General features: G+C 36.9%; 4 protein-coding genes across 4 annotated transcripts; 3 read left to right on the plus strand and 1 right to left on the minus strand.

Annotated features, from left to right (window-relative positions):
• The first annotated feature begins 831 nt into the window (after nucleotides 1-831).
• Nucleotides 832-2882, plus strand: LOC110412159 (cationic peroxidase 1-like). Its single transcript, XM_021422632.2, has 4 exons — nucleotides 832-1328; nucleotides 1650-1847; nucleotides 1944-2109; nucleotides 2236-2882. The coding sequence occupies exons 1-4, from the start codon at nucleotides 1116-1118 to the stop codon at nucleotides 2619-2621; spliced, it is 963 nt and encodes a 320-aa protein (XP_021278307.1). The 5' UTR covers nucleotides 832-1115; the 3' UTR covers nucleotides 2622-2882.
• Nucleotides 2883-3017: 135 nt separating this feature from the next.
• BLOS1 (GCN5L1 family protein) lies at nucleotides 3018-4025 on the minus strand. The gene is made up of 3 exons (XM_021422633.1): nucleotides 3806-4025; nucleotides 3480-3685; nucleotides 3018-3307 (listed from the first exon to the last, which is right to left on the minus strand). Exons 1-3 carry the CDS (start codon nucleotides 3957-3959, stop codon nucleotides 3218-3220), a joined length of 450 nt encoding a protein of 149 aa, XP_021278308.1. The 5' UTR covers nucleotides 3960-4025; the 3' UTR covers nucleotides 3018-3217.
• Nucleotides 4026-7307: 3282 nt separating this feature from the next.
• On the plus strand, nucleotides 7308-9430 carry LOC110412158 (peroxidase 4-like). Its single transcript, XM_021422631.2, has 4 exons — nucleotides 7308-7735; nucleotides 8354-8545; nucleotides 8677-8845; nucleotides 8947-9430. The coding sequence occupies exons 1-4, from the start codon at nucleotides 7502-7504 to the stop codon at nucleotides 9336-9338; spliced, it is 987 nt and encodes a 328-aa protein (XP_021278306.1). The 5' UTR covers nucleotides 7308-7501; the 3' UTR covers nucleotides 9339-9430.
• A 1287-nt stretch (nucleotides 9431-10717) lies between these two features.
• Nucleotides 10718-13028, plus strand: LOC110412157 (peroxidase 4-like). Its single transcript, XM_021422628.2, has 4 exons — nucleotides 10718-11006; nucleotides 11421-11612; nucleotides 11764-11935; nucleotides 12010-13028. Exons 1-4 carry the CDS (start codon nucleotides 10785-10787, stop codon nucleotides 12399-12401), a joined length of 978 nt encoding a protein of 325 aa, XP_021278303.2. The 5' UTR covers nucleotides 10718-10784; the 3' UTR covers nucleotides 12402-13028.
• The last annotated feature ends 2565 nt before the right edge of the window (nucleotides 13029-15593 follow it).

The following is a 15593-nucleotide window of genomic DNA, read 5'->3' on the forward strand; positions in this document are numbered from 1 at the left end:
TTGATTAATGCACTAGCTAATTCCTTTCATATTTCCTTTTTGTACAACTAATTCAAAGAAGCAGAACCTAACTTTTCCTTTTTACCCATTCTCCTCTCTCTCCCTCCACTTTTCTTCCCTTTCCTCGTGGTTCCTGAGCCTAGGCTCAAGGAGTCCATAAAAATCATCCATTTTGGCTGCAAATTCCTCGTTTTTCTTGTATTCTACTTTGACTCATGCCAAAACATTAGTCATTCCATATTGTCAACATACCTAGATTCAGAGGGAAATGTAAAGATTAGGACATCTTGATTGTATCTCTCTTCATAATAAGTTCAATATGAATATTTTGGACTCGTGTCTTTCTTTTCCTTCAAGTGATGATTCTTATACTTTGACAAACCCTGTCAAAGACCTTTAAGGTCCAAGTGCAGAAGATTCTTAAGTTCGGCGAATTTGCAAAAGATCCCATTCTACTTACTAAGTTAAGAACGGACTCACGACATCAGCCTGACAGCCTCTGACTTTTTGTAGATTCCTGATGACCATTTTGTTCACACCCAACCACACCAATAACAGCAACCAAGAAGGGAAAATGTTTGCAAACGATTAGTCAATGCAGATGAGATAAGACTGAAGGGAGTTAATTATTACTGGTATATCTTTCCTGGTGTTGTATATTTTGTATCGGTGTATGCCCTCAACGACATTTTATATCCATCAACCTGTATGCAAGACAAGTAATTTACTCACCTAATCGAAGTTCCAACTATTTTAGCATAAAAAAATTGATAGACCCTGATTTATTTTTAACTGATTTTGGACTTTTCATGGGCTTGATTTGTAGCTACGGAAGCTAGCAATTAGTGCAAGTAGAGCCTACGCTTTTCTGAAATGGCTTCTGATCGAGGAAGTGGGATTTCCACGGTTAATGAGCGCTTTTTAGGGCTGTATCTTGTTTACCATATCCTTTAGTTCTTGTTTATTTTAATCAGATTTTGACATTAGATGGTGAAACATTTGACATTCCTGCAAAGTTCTTCTCTATATATTCAGCTTTGCAAATCAAGCACTGTCATACAGAAAACACAAGCTCTCTACATCAGTTAGCTAAGAGTTCTCTCTCCTTTCTTGTCATGGCGTTTCAGTCGCATTGTTTAAGACTCTGGTTCTTTGTGATGTTAATCTTTACCGGGTCGTGCTCTGCACAATTATCATCTAACTACTATGCGAAGACATGCCCGAGAGCTCTCTCTGTCATCAGAGGTGCAGTTTACGGTGCAGTAGCGAAGGAGTCTCGCATGGGAGCTTCTTTGCTCCGTCTCCATTTCCATGACTGTTTTGTTAATGCATGTTCCCTCCCCTTTCCTCTCTCTCATGCGCACATTTTGAATTATAAGCAAGTTTATGTTTATAATTTGTTGGATAGATACTTTATTATGTAAAAACGTAGTACCATCGTAAAGAGATTATAAAAGGATTGACTCGAGATGAAAAGTAAATTTGCAGTGAATTCGAAGCAATATTTCTAATATTAAGGAAAAAAAGATAATCATCAACAAAGTCTGCATGCATGCAGAAGTAGAAAAGACTCATTCAAGATTACAAACTATTACTCTAAATTCTGCTTTTTAGTCATTGTCTGCTGAATTTGTATGTGTCTCCAACAGGGTTGTGATGCTTCTGTACTGCTTGATGATGATGACTCTTCCAATTTCACCGGGGAAAAGAGTGCAGCCCCTAATGCTAATTCCCTAAGAGGTTTCGAAGTGATCGATGCCATCAAAACTCAAGTAGAGAGCATCTGCCCTGGTGTTGTTTCTTGTGCCGATCTTCTCGCAGTCACTGCCAGGGATTCTGTCGTTGCAGTAAGTTGAAGGAGAGGCCAGAGAAAGAGATGAACAGAATAGTTTGTTCTATGCATATGATTACTAATAATTTATATTGTCTTTTATTTTCACCAGCTAGGCGGGCCATCTTGGACTGTTCAATTAGGCAGAAGAGACTCGACCACAGCAAGTTTCAGCAATGCAAATACAGACCTTGCTTCCCCACTGATGAACCTCGACGAACTTATATCAGTATTCTCCAACAAAGGGTTCACTGCAAAAGAAATGGTTGCTCTCTCAGGTAAAACTTTCTCCGATTACATGATTAAAATGATTGAACATGATCTCATCCAAATGCATGCGTAGATTTTTCACTTGTTCTAATCAGAAACTATTGCATGATTTATTTGGGAACTTTCGGAAACAGGAGCTCATACCACTGGCCAAGCCAGGTGTTTGCTGTTTCGAAACCGAATCTACAATGAGACGAACATAGATTCAGCGTTTGCGAAATCAGTTCAATCAAACTGTCCCAGATCAGGCGGCGGTGACGACCTCTCTTCCCTGGATGTTACTTCCCCAGTAGTATTCGACAATGCTTATTTCAAGAACTTGGTTAACAAGAAGGGCCTGCTTCATTCAGACCAACAGCTCTTCAACGGGGGCTCCGTGGACTCTCAGGTCACTGCGTACAGCAACAACCCCATCACCTTTTACGCTGATTTTGGTGATGCTATGGTGAAAATGGGGAACCTTAGCCCGTTGACAGGAACCAATGGGGAAATTCGCACTAATTGCAGGAAGGTGAACTGATCAAAAAAGCGCGTTCGCCATTTGTATCAGCTTCTTCTTCTGCTACGAATTTCGGCTAATAACTATTACTACTATATAATTGTGGGTTGTGATTTTTTTCTTTTTCTTTTCACTTTTTTAAGTGTATTTCACAAAGACTATATCACCAAACTGCCTTTCATTGGCTCTCAAACGTTATCAGACAAATATTAATAAATTAATCTATCTTATTTATACACCAACTTCATAATCTCTCCGTGTATTCGTCACTATATTCACGTCTTTTGGTCTATTTGGAGTGATTTTGTTAATGATATATACACCCTGTGTTTTGTCATCAAATTTTAGTAAAATAACTCGAAAAAGATGATGGGACTAACATTGGATAGATATAAATTGCGTTAACTAAAATTTCAGTAATTAAAACCCACAAATTTCATTGAGAAAATTACAAAGCTCTACAATTCTGCAAGGAATAGTTGACATCAAGCTTGCATTAATGAGAACTCTTCAACTATTACAAAATGGGGTACATCAGATAACCATTGCCAACTGTGAATGTGATTATACCAAATTTGGATTTGATTGACAGTAACTCGAGAAATCAAATGATCATGTCATTGTTGGTGGATGTTGCGGATTGCTGTGTTGATGCTCTTACAATCAAAATCCATGCTCTTCATCCAGTTCTCAAAGTCCCCAATTTCCTGAAACAAACATGGAACATGCCAAATTGCAATTTTCAGCTAATCAAAAGCATGGCAACAAACAAAAAGTCCTCCAGGACTCCAGGAATTGAATTTGAAGGTAAAGGACAATCAAAATACAATAACAAGTTATCATCTTTGATCAGATCAGGGAAAGGGAAACATGGTAAACCTTAACAGCGGTGTTAATAGCGTGACTAGCAGCGAGCCATTGATCAGTCTGCTTCATGAAGCGACCAACGGTTGCAGTCAATGCTCGAATCTCCAGCTCAATTCGCTTCTCGTTCATGAAGGTCTCTTGTACCCCTCCATTCACAGCATCCACCAACAAATCCGACACCCTCCCGGCCTTCTTAATTGCATCTTTCTTCGCTTTCTCTGTTCCAATCAACCCCAATCCCTTTAATCAATTAAATACAATGAACAAGTTCTTCAATTCTTAATTTCGTGGGGGAAGTAACCAAAACAGGGGATAAGAAAGTGAGAAAAGAAACCGACCTGTCTGATCCCGGAGCGTCAGGGAGTTTTGGTGGTGATGGTGGTAGATTTGGAGCAGACAGGATTCAAGGTCTCCTGACCCGGATTGGGATTTGTGTATCTCCGATGATGACAGCACGCGGCCACGAGCCTGTGGAAGCTGCGTTGAGTACATTGGCTCTGACTGAGCTGGTGAGTTTGCATTTCTCGCGTTTCTTTCACCAGCCTGTGTTGTTTGCTCTGTCGACTGCCAAATCTTTGTCTCTGCGTCATTGGGCCCAGGCTGGATTGAAGATTGGACTTGACACCTTCACCGTGCTTAGTCCGACAAGGGATCCTGAAAACCCAACCCAAGCCCAAGCCCATTTTAATTTACTATTATGAGTTTTGTATTTTGTCATAGAACTTTTCAACATTATGCAAAAAATAAATATAAAATATTTTCAAGTCAACGGAATTAAAATTTTTAATCTTAAAAATTGTCTTATGTCGGTGAGATATCTTGTAAACACTAAAAGCATTAACTTATTAACTAGTACTAACTACGTCAGAAGAAAATTCAAAATTACTGTACGAGTCTAATTACTGCAACAAATGAAGAAAAAGTACCGTCAATGGCATCACAAATTTTCTTCTGATGAGGTATTATTGTTCAGCAATCAAGCGAACTTTATAATAAAGAAAATACCAAAATTTGAATTTAAAATCTTCACGTAACGTATCACGTCGGAATCAAGTAGAAGAAACTGGATATAACTAGAGAACAAGCAAAGCAGCAATGGCATGCAACTCATGATTGGTATTGAGATAGCTTGAAACTTTTTCCTTGGAATTAAAGAATATTCAACCAGAAATAGTGTATTTATAGCTCAAGGGTCCAATTACTCAAACAGGAAATTGGCTTTCTACCCTTCTGGAATCCCCGGAAAAAAGTCATGAATCTAATCCAAGTCGAGTAGTACCACTGCATGCTCTCCCTCCCGAAGGAGACAGTTGGATAGATTATGATCAGACATATGTGTGGACCGAATGGCATGCAGATGGATTCAACTGTATTGGTCATAACTGAGATGTTGTACATTTGAATCTTAAGCAGACATCTCTGCTCAAATTTCAAGTCATGTCACTAGTTTTTTATTTTATATATAGCTGCAATAACTCACCTTGGGAAGAACTAGATAAAATTCGGTAGTATTCCCTTTCAGTACCGAAATTTACTAGCAACTGCACTAATTTGCAAGTAAGCTTATCTCTTTATTTTCCTTTATTATATTGTCCTTATTTTAATTTGTTACCTTATCTTTGTCAAAATTTAGATTCTGTCACCCAATGGCCTGCATCATTGCAATAACAAGAAATTTGAAGGTTATTATCTACTTTTACAAGTTAATTAATTGTGTAAGAAAATGAAGAAATTTAACAGTATATATATATATATAAAGAGAGAGAGAGAGATGGAGAGATGGGACATATAATATATCTTTGATTTGATATAACTGGAATATAGAATACTTACTGTGTATAGTTTATCTCAGCAATTAAATTATTCATGCATGCATCTTATTCTGATGGTGACGAGGGAACTTCCTTGTCAAAGGGTAAATGACAATCAATTTGCTGCTGGGAATCTTGAACGGATGGAAAATAAGAAGGGCAGAGTTAAGGACTACGAATTTGGCAATAACAACAGAAAAAAGTGTTAGATTCAAGCATTTATTGTGATTCCCGAAAACAAATTAAGAGCTATACATGGTTATGGATTAATTTAATGTTTAATGTTTTTTGTCGATTCTCCTGCTATATTAGAAACAATAATAGAGAAGGAAATAGGATTCTTTCTGAAGCACCTGGACTGGGTAGGCATTTTTCGGCAGAAACATTTTGTTGGTGAATATTAGTAAGGATTGAATTATACAACACTTTGCTTAAAGTCAAATTTTGGTCGAATATTTCTATACTTACTTTCAATGATATTCATCAGTGAGACTCCCACCTTAGAAGGGCATCACACTGGACTTAGAAGAAATAGCGTGATATTCACGTTTTCCCTCACCTGTTATATAACTAATTATAGATCAGATAATGCTCATACTAATTAACTAAAATCGGAAGGATTAATTAATGTTTTCTTTAAAACTATATAGATAGGATCGATGTAGAGTCCTAAAGTATTTTTGTTTTGTTTAATACAAAGAAGACAGATATACAAACAAGTTTCCAATTTGAACTTTTCCAGGCAATTAAAGCGAGGGCGGCAGCCATGGAAGAAAGAAGATCAGCCAGAAATGGGATGAAATTGATGTCCGAGACATTAAACGGAGAAAGAAAAGCCTCTTTTCTGAGAATCAAACCTAGGGAACTTTAATCATAAAGGGCTGGGACTACATAATATAGGTAAGAGTTTAACTTGCGTTAAAATTTGTGGGGCATGTACACGTTTCAAATTTAGCTGAAAAGTGACTAGCAACTTTATGAACAGAGAATCCAGCTTTACCGATGTGACAAGAGGCTTTGACCCAAAAAAGGGTAAAAGTGAAGGGTAAAGAGAAACCAGCCAGAAAACTTTTGCCTGCAATGATTCACGACACTGACAGAGATAATCGTGCAAGTTCACTTGGTGTAAACAAGGGTACACAATGACTCGTATCAAATTAACCAATAAGAGAAAATGAACAGAGATTAAGAGCTCAAGTTGGAGATCAGAAGCTGCCATTAATTTGATGATGGTGTTGAAAAAGTAGATTCATTGATCAGCATGATAATCTTAATTTGATTTTCTGTTCTGTTGGTCGTCCTTTCTCAATCTAGTGATAAGTCAGCTCGTTTAAGTAGGTGTTGGTTTGGTAAGCCGAACAGAAAGTGGGATTAATAATGGAATTTAGTTAGGTGAAGGATTTTCAGCTTGGAAATAACCAGTAAAAAAGACTGTTAATGTCATAGTTCCTATTTTTCAAGGGAAGTTGTTCCCATGTTGCTCCTAAAGTACAACAGGTATAAGCGAGAGGCATTCTTTCCTGCCAAAATGACCCAACTTCACCACCTTACACATTGAGACCGCAAATAACTGTTTAAGCTTCCATAATCAATAGCAAAATCCGTTAATTAACAGAGTCAATTTTCGATGAACTATCAAGTATCTTTGCAGCCCTTTTCAACATCAACTCTCAAGTGGAATAGATAAAAAAACTGAACATTAAACATGTGCGTGAAACGTCAACATTTATCATAAAGCCAAGGATTACCTGGCCAGATAAGAACATTTTGAATGGTCAATCAGTCCCCCTATGGGTGGTTTCCTCGTCTAATCTTGCATGGCGTCTTCAACAAAAGCGAATATTTAAAAGGCGTTTATATCACAATGGACCCCAACGTGTTTGACAATTGGATAGTCACCATACCAACTCTTTGATAAGTCTCATGAATTAGTAATTTGGGGCATATGCTTTTTAATGTGCCCTGTTAGCTTTATCAATCAAGGTCTTAATTTTTTTTCTGACCATCTCCTAAATTCCAAAGTCATGCATGCTCCTAGTCTTAAAGATTAGGTGACCTGCTGGTGTCACGGTGCAGTCCGACCCCGTGTTTTGGCCTATATATATATATATATATAACCTTAGTAGCTAATACTACCAACCGTGCATGCTCTAAACACCCGTACTCCTCTGCACTTTATCACCTTCTTCTGCTTTTATCGAATACAATATATATATTCAGAAAATGGGAGCTTCTCCTCCTCCTCCTCCTCCTTTTAGTGTCGTTTTCATGTTTGTTCTTGTGCTTTGTATCATGGGGAGCAGTAGTACTTCTGCTCAGCTCTCCACAAATTTCTACTCTAAATCCTGTCCAAAGGTCTTCTCCACGGTTAAGTCTACAGTTCAATCCGCAGTGTCGAAAGAGCGCCGCATGGGTGCTTCTCTCGTCCGCTTGTTCTTCCATGACTGTTTTGTCAATGTAATTTCCCCTGCCTCTCTAACTTTATACACCTGCACCTTATTGTCTGTATAACTTGCATGATCAATGTGGTAAACGTGCAGGCTGCATTTTGTTTTCATTTCCAAACTAGCTAGCTCAAGTTTATGTTAAATGTTTTTTTGTCATGAGATACACTAATTTTGTTACTTGTCTACTCAGTGTTAATTCTTGGCCAACTAGACTTGAAGTACTTCATTTTTTTTCTTGCAATTTAATAGTGGAGTTTCATGTCGAAATTATAAAGTCAAAAGTTTAACCCCATACATGTTTTTAATATAATCAATAAAGAGAACTTTTATTAAACGGAAGATTGACGTTGGAACTTTGGCTGGAATGATTCTTTGTGGATCTAAGCATCTTTTGTTCCATGCACATGTTTCTTCTGATAAAAGAGAATATATTCTTGGACCCTACAACTACAAGTTATCGTATCAGGAAATGTCATGGCAAATTAAGTCATTAAGATTAAGCCAGAATCAATATTGAAATACACACTCAAAAAGGGGAGAGGATCGATTTACTGAGAAAACGATGACTATAATGAAAATCTTAATTGTTATTTGTATTAATTTATTCATATCTGATGTTTAATGGCAGGGCTGTGATGGGTCAATACTCCTAGACGATACTTCTTCTTTCAAAGGGGAGAAAACTGCGGGTCCTAATAATAATTCCGTTAGAGGGTTTAATGTTGTTGATGACATTAAGGCCAAGGTGGAGAAAGTTTGTCCTGGTGTAGTTTCCTGCGCAGATATCCTAGCCATTGCGGCTCGGGACTCTGTTGTTATTGTAAGTAAGTTGAATTAAGAGTCCAACATCCATTCACTTTTGTTTTGAACACTAGTCATCAGTCACCTAACCATAGAGCCCAGAAAAATGTATGATTTTTTACAAGAAAAATTTGAATTTGATTGTTGTAGCTTGGAGGACCTGACTGGGATGTCAAGCTTGGAAGAAGGGACTCAAAGACCGCCAGCTTTTCTGCTGCCAATAGTGGTGTCATCCCGCCTCCTACTTCTACCCTTAGCCAACTCATCAATAGATTCCAAGCCAAAGGTCTTTCTGCCAAGGACATGGTTGCATTATCTGGTACAAAGCCTTTTTATTTCAGCCTAGTATCTAGTTCAATTTGTCTCTCTCACGTTCTTTTTCTCTTTGCTGTCTTAAGTTAAATCGCTTCCTGCTGCCAGGGGCACACACAATTGGGAAGGCAAGGTGCATAATTTTCAGAGCACGCATATACAATGAGACGAACATCGATAGTTCATTTGCAAAGGCAAGGCAAAGTAGCTGTCCAAGAACCAGCGGCTCGGGAGACAACAATCTTGCACCTCTGGACGTGGTGACCCCAAATTCCTTTGACACAAACTACTTCCAAAACCTCTTGAACCAAAAGGGTCTGCTCCACTCAGACCAGATACTCTTCAATGGGGGATCCACCGATTCATTGGTTAAAACATACAGCAGCCACACCAAGACATTCTATTCCGACTTCGTTACTGCCATGATAAAGATGGGAGATATTACGCCACTCACTGGATCGAGTGGTGAAATCAGGAAGAATTGCAGGAGGCCTAATTAATTAATTTATCTCTTTGGTTTAGAATTCCACGTGTTCTTTTGCGTTTGGCTCAAATTTCCAATAATTGGAGGACTAGCCTGTTTGCTTGATGATATAGTAAGAGTTTCAAAGAAAAACTGTACTTTCTACCGTTTCTGATAAAACCAAACAAAAAAAAAACTGTAAGATTGTATTCGCAATGACAAATTATTCTCCCTCTTTATTTAGATTAAAAAAGATGTCATATGCATGTCGATGCTTGAGCTCCAAAAGGGACAAATCTTAAACACAAGATTGTGCAAGAACCTGGAAACAGGGGCTCACTTCACTTCAGTTTAAAGTTCTTATTGTTCACGAGTTAAGGCAGAAACTTGAGTCTGTTACTGTTAGCACTACTTAGAGTTCTGTGTGAGTCTGGGTGGGGCAGTGTTGCCCCATCTAGCTGAGTGCAGGATGGAAAGATGTATATGATAAAATTTACTACTCATTAAGTAGTCAATTTATTTCTTAATTATCTAGCTCTTGAGGTGTCTGCTTTATACTCGATCCAACAGAGATTAAAACTCGAACAAAACTTGCGACGAATCAATACTTTATTGCAAAGCCACAGGGTTAGCTACTGAATAGTCCTTTTCAATTGCTAGCTCTTGATTTGGGCTGGCTAATCTGCCTACCATACCTATGGACCCCCTAGCTTTGAAATCTATCACATCCACCACCACCATGTGATGAGCCCAGAACTGGTGACGTCATTGAAGAAGTGAATGACCGGTGGTACAGATCAGCCTTACAAAGTCAATATACTGGAATGCCCATACATTTGCACCCACTGATCAGGAGAGCTTTACGCATTTGGCCCAGAATACAAGGGTCAGCTAGGCATAGAGCTAGTTAACACTCGGACAGAAAGGGAAACCCTGAGCGGGTTGATATCGACCTCAATTAGGAATTCAATGGTTTCCCCTCTCATCTCCTACACCATGTCATCTATTAGCTTATCAAACCACACATTGCATTTGGCGTTTAGATTTCCTTGTTTATTTTGTAAATAGAAACAAACCAAAGAATTGTGAAGATTTAAGTTAGGTAGCAAGGGCCCAAGCAAATGGTTCAAGATCAATTTCCTAAGAAAATGATTAGCACATAGGGCTTAAGTTGTTAATAGTTGAAACTACTGTTAAGGTTCATTGGTTACTTATGTTAAAAAAACTGAAGAAAGAAATATTGAAACATAAGCCTTGTAGGAGTATCCTTATCAACAGTCAAGGTCTTAAATAAATGCTGGCCCATGTCCTTACATCTAGTCTTGTGCATGAATCGGTCTTACTGATTCGGTTACCTGCCCTAGGCCAAAGGGCTATGTTTTTGCCTCTATATAACCCTTGAGCCAGCGGTATGTTTCTCCAACACGCTCCTCTACACATATATTTTTCCCTGCTAATTTCGTCAATTATTCAAAGAGAAAAAATGGCTTCTTCTTGCTCTCTTTCCTCCACTGTCATTGTCATGTCGGTTCTTGTGCTCTTCATGAGGAGCACTTCCGCTCATCACCTTACCACAAATTTCTATTCTAAATCCTGTCCAAAAGTCTTCTTTGCCGTTAACTCTGTAGTCAAGTCTGCAGTGTCGAAAGAGCCCCGGATGGGAGCTTCTCTTGTCCGATTATTCTTTCATGACTGTTTTGTCAATGTAATTTTTTCTCTTGCGTGTCTTTCTGCAATAGATTTTTCTACAGTTGCTGCTATTCTATTACTGCGTTGTATGCATGTAACTGCGGCATGCCTGTGCTTCTTTTACTTTATATCGTTATTCGGCTGCATGAACTGCTCATTGCTATGTAAACATATAACTTAATTAGTAGGAATCAAAGAATATTGCAATTACCAAAAAGTTGCAAACTGCTTCAATTATCTAAACAAATGAATATATTCTCTAAAATAAAACTAAAAGTCCTCTAATAGACCCAACAACTAATGAGCCATGGAAACTGTAAAGGCACATATGGGCAGAAGCCTCCATTCATTAAGCTTCAGCTTGTTTACAGAAAAATCAATCTTGAATTGTATATATTCATGTGGTTATTATTTAATGTTTTGATGATAGGGCTGTGATGGGTCAATACTCCTAGATGATACTTCTTCTTTCAAAGGGGAGAAAACCGCAGCTCCCAATAATAATTCCGTGAGAGGATTTCATGTTGTTGATGACATCAAGTCCGAGGTGGAGAAAGTTTGCCCTGGTATAGTTTCCTGTGCTGATATCTTAGCCATTGCAGCTCGGGACTCTGTTGTTCTTGTAAGTAAAATGGAAAAGGTCCAAATAATTAAATTCCCTTCAATAGATTGAACTGTCTTTGAATATTATTACCGAAAATTCTTGAAAATTTGTTGTACCGACAGTCCTAATAGATAACTTTAATGACTTAAAGCAATCAATTATGCTGCAGCTTGGAGGGCCAGGCTGGGAGGTTAAACTAGGAAGACGGGATTCAAAGACAGCCAACTTTACAGCTGCCAATAATGGCAGTTTCATCCCTGCTCCTACTTCTAATCTAAGCACACTCATCTCCTCATTCAGAGTTCAAGGTCTTTCAGCCGATGACATGGTTGCATTATCTGGTATGATCTCTTGTTTCTTTCTTGGCTTTAATTAGGATCTCTGGGTTAACAAAAATAGCTCCATGTTGGTGTAGGGGCTCATACAATTGGGAAGGCTAGGTGCACAAGTTTCAGAAGTCGCATATACAATGAGACGAACATTGATAGTTCATTCGCAGAGAGTAGGCGAAGAAACTGCCCGAGTGCTAGTGGCTCAGGGGACGACAATCTAGCACCTCTAGACGTTCAAACTCCTGATTGTTTTGACAAAAAATACTTCCAGAACCTCATGAACAAAAAGGGCCTGCTCCATTCAGACCAAGTACTGTTCAATGGCGGATCCACCGATTCCTTGGTTAAACAATACGGCCGCAGCACGAAGGCATTCAATTCCGACTTCGTCGCTGCAATGATCAAGATGGGAGATATCAAGCCGCTCACCGGGTCGCACGGTGAGATCAGGAAGAATTGTAGGAAGCCCAATTAATAGGTGGAGATTGTTATTTCTCTTTGTTTTGAAACCAAAAAACAAAAATGGTCTTCACTTTTGATAGTGAACTCGCCATGTTCGTGGATGTTTCTGTTTGCAATGGAATTATGCAATTGGCCAAAAAAAATGCCTGTGTATATTCATTGGAACTGTACAGCTTACAAGAAAGGCTGGGTGTGCTGGAACAAACACTGCACCCCCTGCAAACACAATCGTCTGACTGTCTTGATACTGACCAAAAATATATCCCCATTCAACAATTACCGACACCCAGAAATCGGAAAAAATTCAGTATTTACACTAATCATAGAAATACCCATGAGGCCAGGAGAAGGTAATCCAGGCACAGCAGCCAAACCATCTCAGTAGAGTTCCCGCAAAACAACAGACGTTCAAGAAGAGAACACAACAGATTCAGAAGTTCACACAATTACGGTCTGCCCACAATAAAAAATGACAGATATGAAGCATTGCAACAAGGACTAGAACAGAAGAGAACAGAAAACGTACCAGGTCGGTAAACAGTAGAAATTTGGATTGGAAAAGGTCATGTCCTCAAGAACACAGGGAACCACACAAACTTATGGCCAGGAAACAGCCAGAGACCAAACATTTCGCTAAGAACCGACAATAATTGAAAAGCCAAATGTCCTTTGATTTTTTAAAAAATTATATTTATTGAAAAATATACAATTGCTATGTTGAAAACAGACGTTTCTATTGAGAAGAGATATCTTTTGCATATAAATAGGATTTTATAATTTTCTGAAGATGCATGAAAAAGGCAGAAGAGAAACAATTTGTAATTATTCTTTTTATTTTTTTCAAATTTTTTTTAAATTACTTTTGTAGTGTTTTGCTACAGAAAAATTTTACAAGAGTTTAATAATGTTGTCATAATTAGTGAATATTTAATAGTTTGATTTCGTTAATATAAAATACAGTCAATTATTAAATATTTTCAAAAATTTTCAGTTATAACTCTTTTACATATTATTAACATAAATGAATAAAATTTTAAAAAAAGTTATGTTCTAATGATCACTGTTAACCTCTCTCGGAGTGTGCTTGATTTTCCAATGCTTGCAATCAATTAGAAAGTCATTTTGAAATAAGGGCAATATCGTGTCAACTCTCTTCACCTTCTCTTTAAATGTCTATTCGCATCAAATTACCTCAAAAAAAAAAATGCACTAATTAATCATTTTTATGGACATGTAAGTTTGGGTACGTAAATCCTAATTATTTATGCATAATCAAAATTATGAATATATATACCTTCTCACTTAATCTATGATACTCAAATCATTCGCAAATGTTTCTTAATTAATTCGACGTAGAAAACAGGCTCCTAATTGTTGTTTTGGACAGAAGCCATAACCAGCAGCATGCTTCTAACCCTTTGGGTAGAGCCATTAATCCGATCAAGTTGTTTACGAAGGAAGTCGGGCCTAGTGACACACGGCCTTCATGAATTAAAGATATACAGATTGATTAATACCGAATTCTCGGCCAGGGCCTTTCTAAATCTAGCAAGCCCCTAACAAAGAATCCCGGTCAAACAATCTATCGCCTAGCTGCCGGCCATAGTGCTGGTCAAACACTCAAGGTTATATACATATATTCCAAGAATTTAATTAAAATCTTACAAGTAATTTTTGATATATCTGTAATAAATTAATTTAATAATAATGGGAGTGAAAACTGTTTATTTATTATATGATTTTTACGATATTGTGTCGTGTTTTATATAGATATTAAATTATCTTAATTTTTTCATACATCAAAAAACTGTATTGAGTTTTTTATTTTAATCAAATTTATTTATAATTAAGAAAAAAATTAATTTGTGATAAGATGCTAATTAGGGACATCTATTTTTCTATATATATATATATATATATATATATATAGCTAAGGACATCTAATTATCCAATAATGCCAATTTCCTGTGATATTATTCACATGAGAACAAAATTAACATATATAGCTAAGGCCAAATTTAGCATGTTAGTAAGTGAATATTTTTGCCCCTCGTTTAACTTATTTTTCAGTGACAACTCAAAATGTTTCAATTAAGGACAATTAATTCTGGTAATTGGGCAATTCACTAACTAAAAAAAAGGTGGTTAATTCCAATATTTTTCTTAAATATCAACTGGTGCAATTAAGCCCATGTGAGGTCTGCAGTGATACATTTGAAGCTACAAATTAAAATAATCACTGGAAATCAATGAATTAATTTGATATAGAAATCTAATAGGAGTGGTCAACGCCACATAAATGCAACATCAGTCACAAGTACTTTGTATAGTAAATAATTCCATCGATTTTGAAGGTAATCTGACCTTTGATTACATTCAATTAATTTAATTAGCTTTTGTTTTTGGTATAATTGAAGAAAATTTAATGGGGTGAGATGCCAACATTTGAAGCAACCACGACGTGAAACCAAATTCCATCACAATTTCACATGGCTGCTTGCATTTAATTTTATACTATTTTTTTTTTTTGCTTGTAATATTAAATTGCTCTTTCTGCTCACTGGTTGAGCTCCACACGCCAAGGAAACCATTACCATCAATTCTACGTACGTACATATACAGCCAATTGCTTTCGCTTGCGTTCTGGGTCTGCAAACTTTCATTCCTAAGTAATTTCAATCTGTTCCCTTTTCTCTGTTGGATTTTACATGGTAGTAGACATGTAATTAAGCTGTACAAATCCTGTACCAAATGTTGAAAGAAGATTCATACCGACATTGCGTCTGTTCATCTTTCGTGGGTTAAAACGGCATTCTCATGTATACTAGTACTCCAAAGCAAAGTTGTTCAATCTTGTATAATTTTAAATTCTTCTTTAAATTCGATCTTTTGACACATCTTTAGATTTTGATTTCGAATCACTTGATGTTGAAAATATTTACAACTTTACAAATAAATATTATCCTTCTAATAACTTTACTTAATATGATATTGACATTTTCCATAATCAAGCTTTAAACTCGCTCTTTCACTTTTCATTACAACATCAAAACATACCATTTTTATTTTGAAACTTATCAAAAACGAAACTCGTAATAAAATGTTTGATGTTTTTTTAAAAATTCATTGATTATTTTCATTAAAAAGGAAATCATTATTCAATAATAGATGCTTTCAATTTTATGAAAGATCATTGAACTCAATT

The sequence above is a fragment of the Theobroma umbraticum genome, unplaced genomic scaffold (assembly GCF_002168275.2).
Source record: "Theobroma umbraticum cultivar Fairchild unplaced genomic scaffold, ASM216827v3 scaffold_95.0, whole genome shotgun sequence".
NCBI lineage: Eukaryota > Viridiplantae > Streptophyta > Magnoliopsida > Malvales > Malvaceae > Theobroma > Theobroma umbraticum.

What these genes read in the sequence shown, in the direction of transcription:
- BLOS1 (XM_021422633.1), bottom strand. Translation starts at nt 3,959, where the DNA reads ATGTACTCAACGCAGCTTCCACAGGCTCGTGGCCGCGTGCTGTCATCA. An exon ending in GACGCTCCGGGATCAGACAG is followed by an intron (nt 3,686 to 3,805) that starts GTCGGTTTCTTT and finishes TGATTGGAACAG; the next exon opens with AGAAAGCGAAGAAAGATGCA. An exon ending in CTATTAACACCGCTGTTAAG is followed by an intron (nt 3,308 to 3,479) that starts GTTTACCATGTT and finishes TGTTTGTTTCAG; the next exon opens with GAAATTGGGGACTTTGAGAA.
- LOC110412158 (XM_021422631.2), top strand. Translation starts at nt 7,502, where the DNA reads ATGGGAGCTTCTCCTCCTCCTCCTCCTCCTTTTAGTGTCGTTTTCATG. An exon ending in TCCATGACTGTTTTGTCAAT is followed by an intron (nt 7,736 to 8,353) that starts GTAATTTCCCCT and finishes GTTTAATGGCAG; the next exon opens with GGCTGTGATGGGTCAATACT. An exon ending in CTCGGGACTCTGTTGTTATT is followed by an intron (nt 8,546 to 8,676) that starts GTAAGTAAGTTG and finishes TGATTGTTGTAG; the next exon opens with CTTGGAGGACCTGACTGGGA.
- LOC110412157 (XM_021422628.2), top strand. Translation starts at nt 10,785, where the DNA reads ATGGCTTCTTCTTGCTCTCTTTCCTCCACTGTCATTGTCATGTCGGTT. An exon ending in TTCATGACTGTTTTGTCAAT is followed by an intron (nt 11,007 to 11,420) that starts GTAATTTTTTCT and finishes TTTTGATGATAG; the next exon opens with GGCTGTGATGGGTCAATACT. An exon ending in TGACATGGTTGCATTATCTG is followed by an intron (nt 11,936 to 12,009) that starts GTATGATCTCTT and finishes ATGTTGGTGTAG; the next exon opens with GGGCTCATACAATTGGGAAG.
- LOC110412159 (XM_021422632.2), top strand. Translation starts at nt 1,116, where the DNA reads ATGGCGTTTCAGTCGCATTGTTTAAGACTCTGGTTCTTTGTGATGTTA. An exon ending in CCAGGGATTCTGTCGTTGCA is followed by an intron (nt 1,848 to 1,943) that starts GTAAGTTGAAGG and finishes TATTTTCACCAG; the next exon opens with CTAGGCGGGCCATCTTGGAC. An exon ending in AGAAATGGTTGCTCTCTCAG is followed by an intron (nt 2,110 to 2,235) that starts GTAAAACTTTCT and finishes TTTCGGAAACAG; the next exon opens with GAGCTCATACCACTGGCCAA.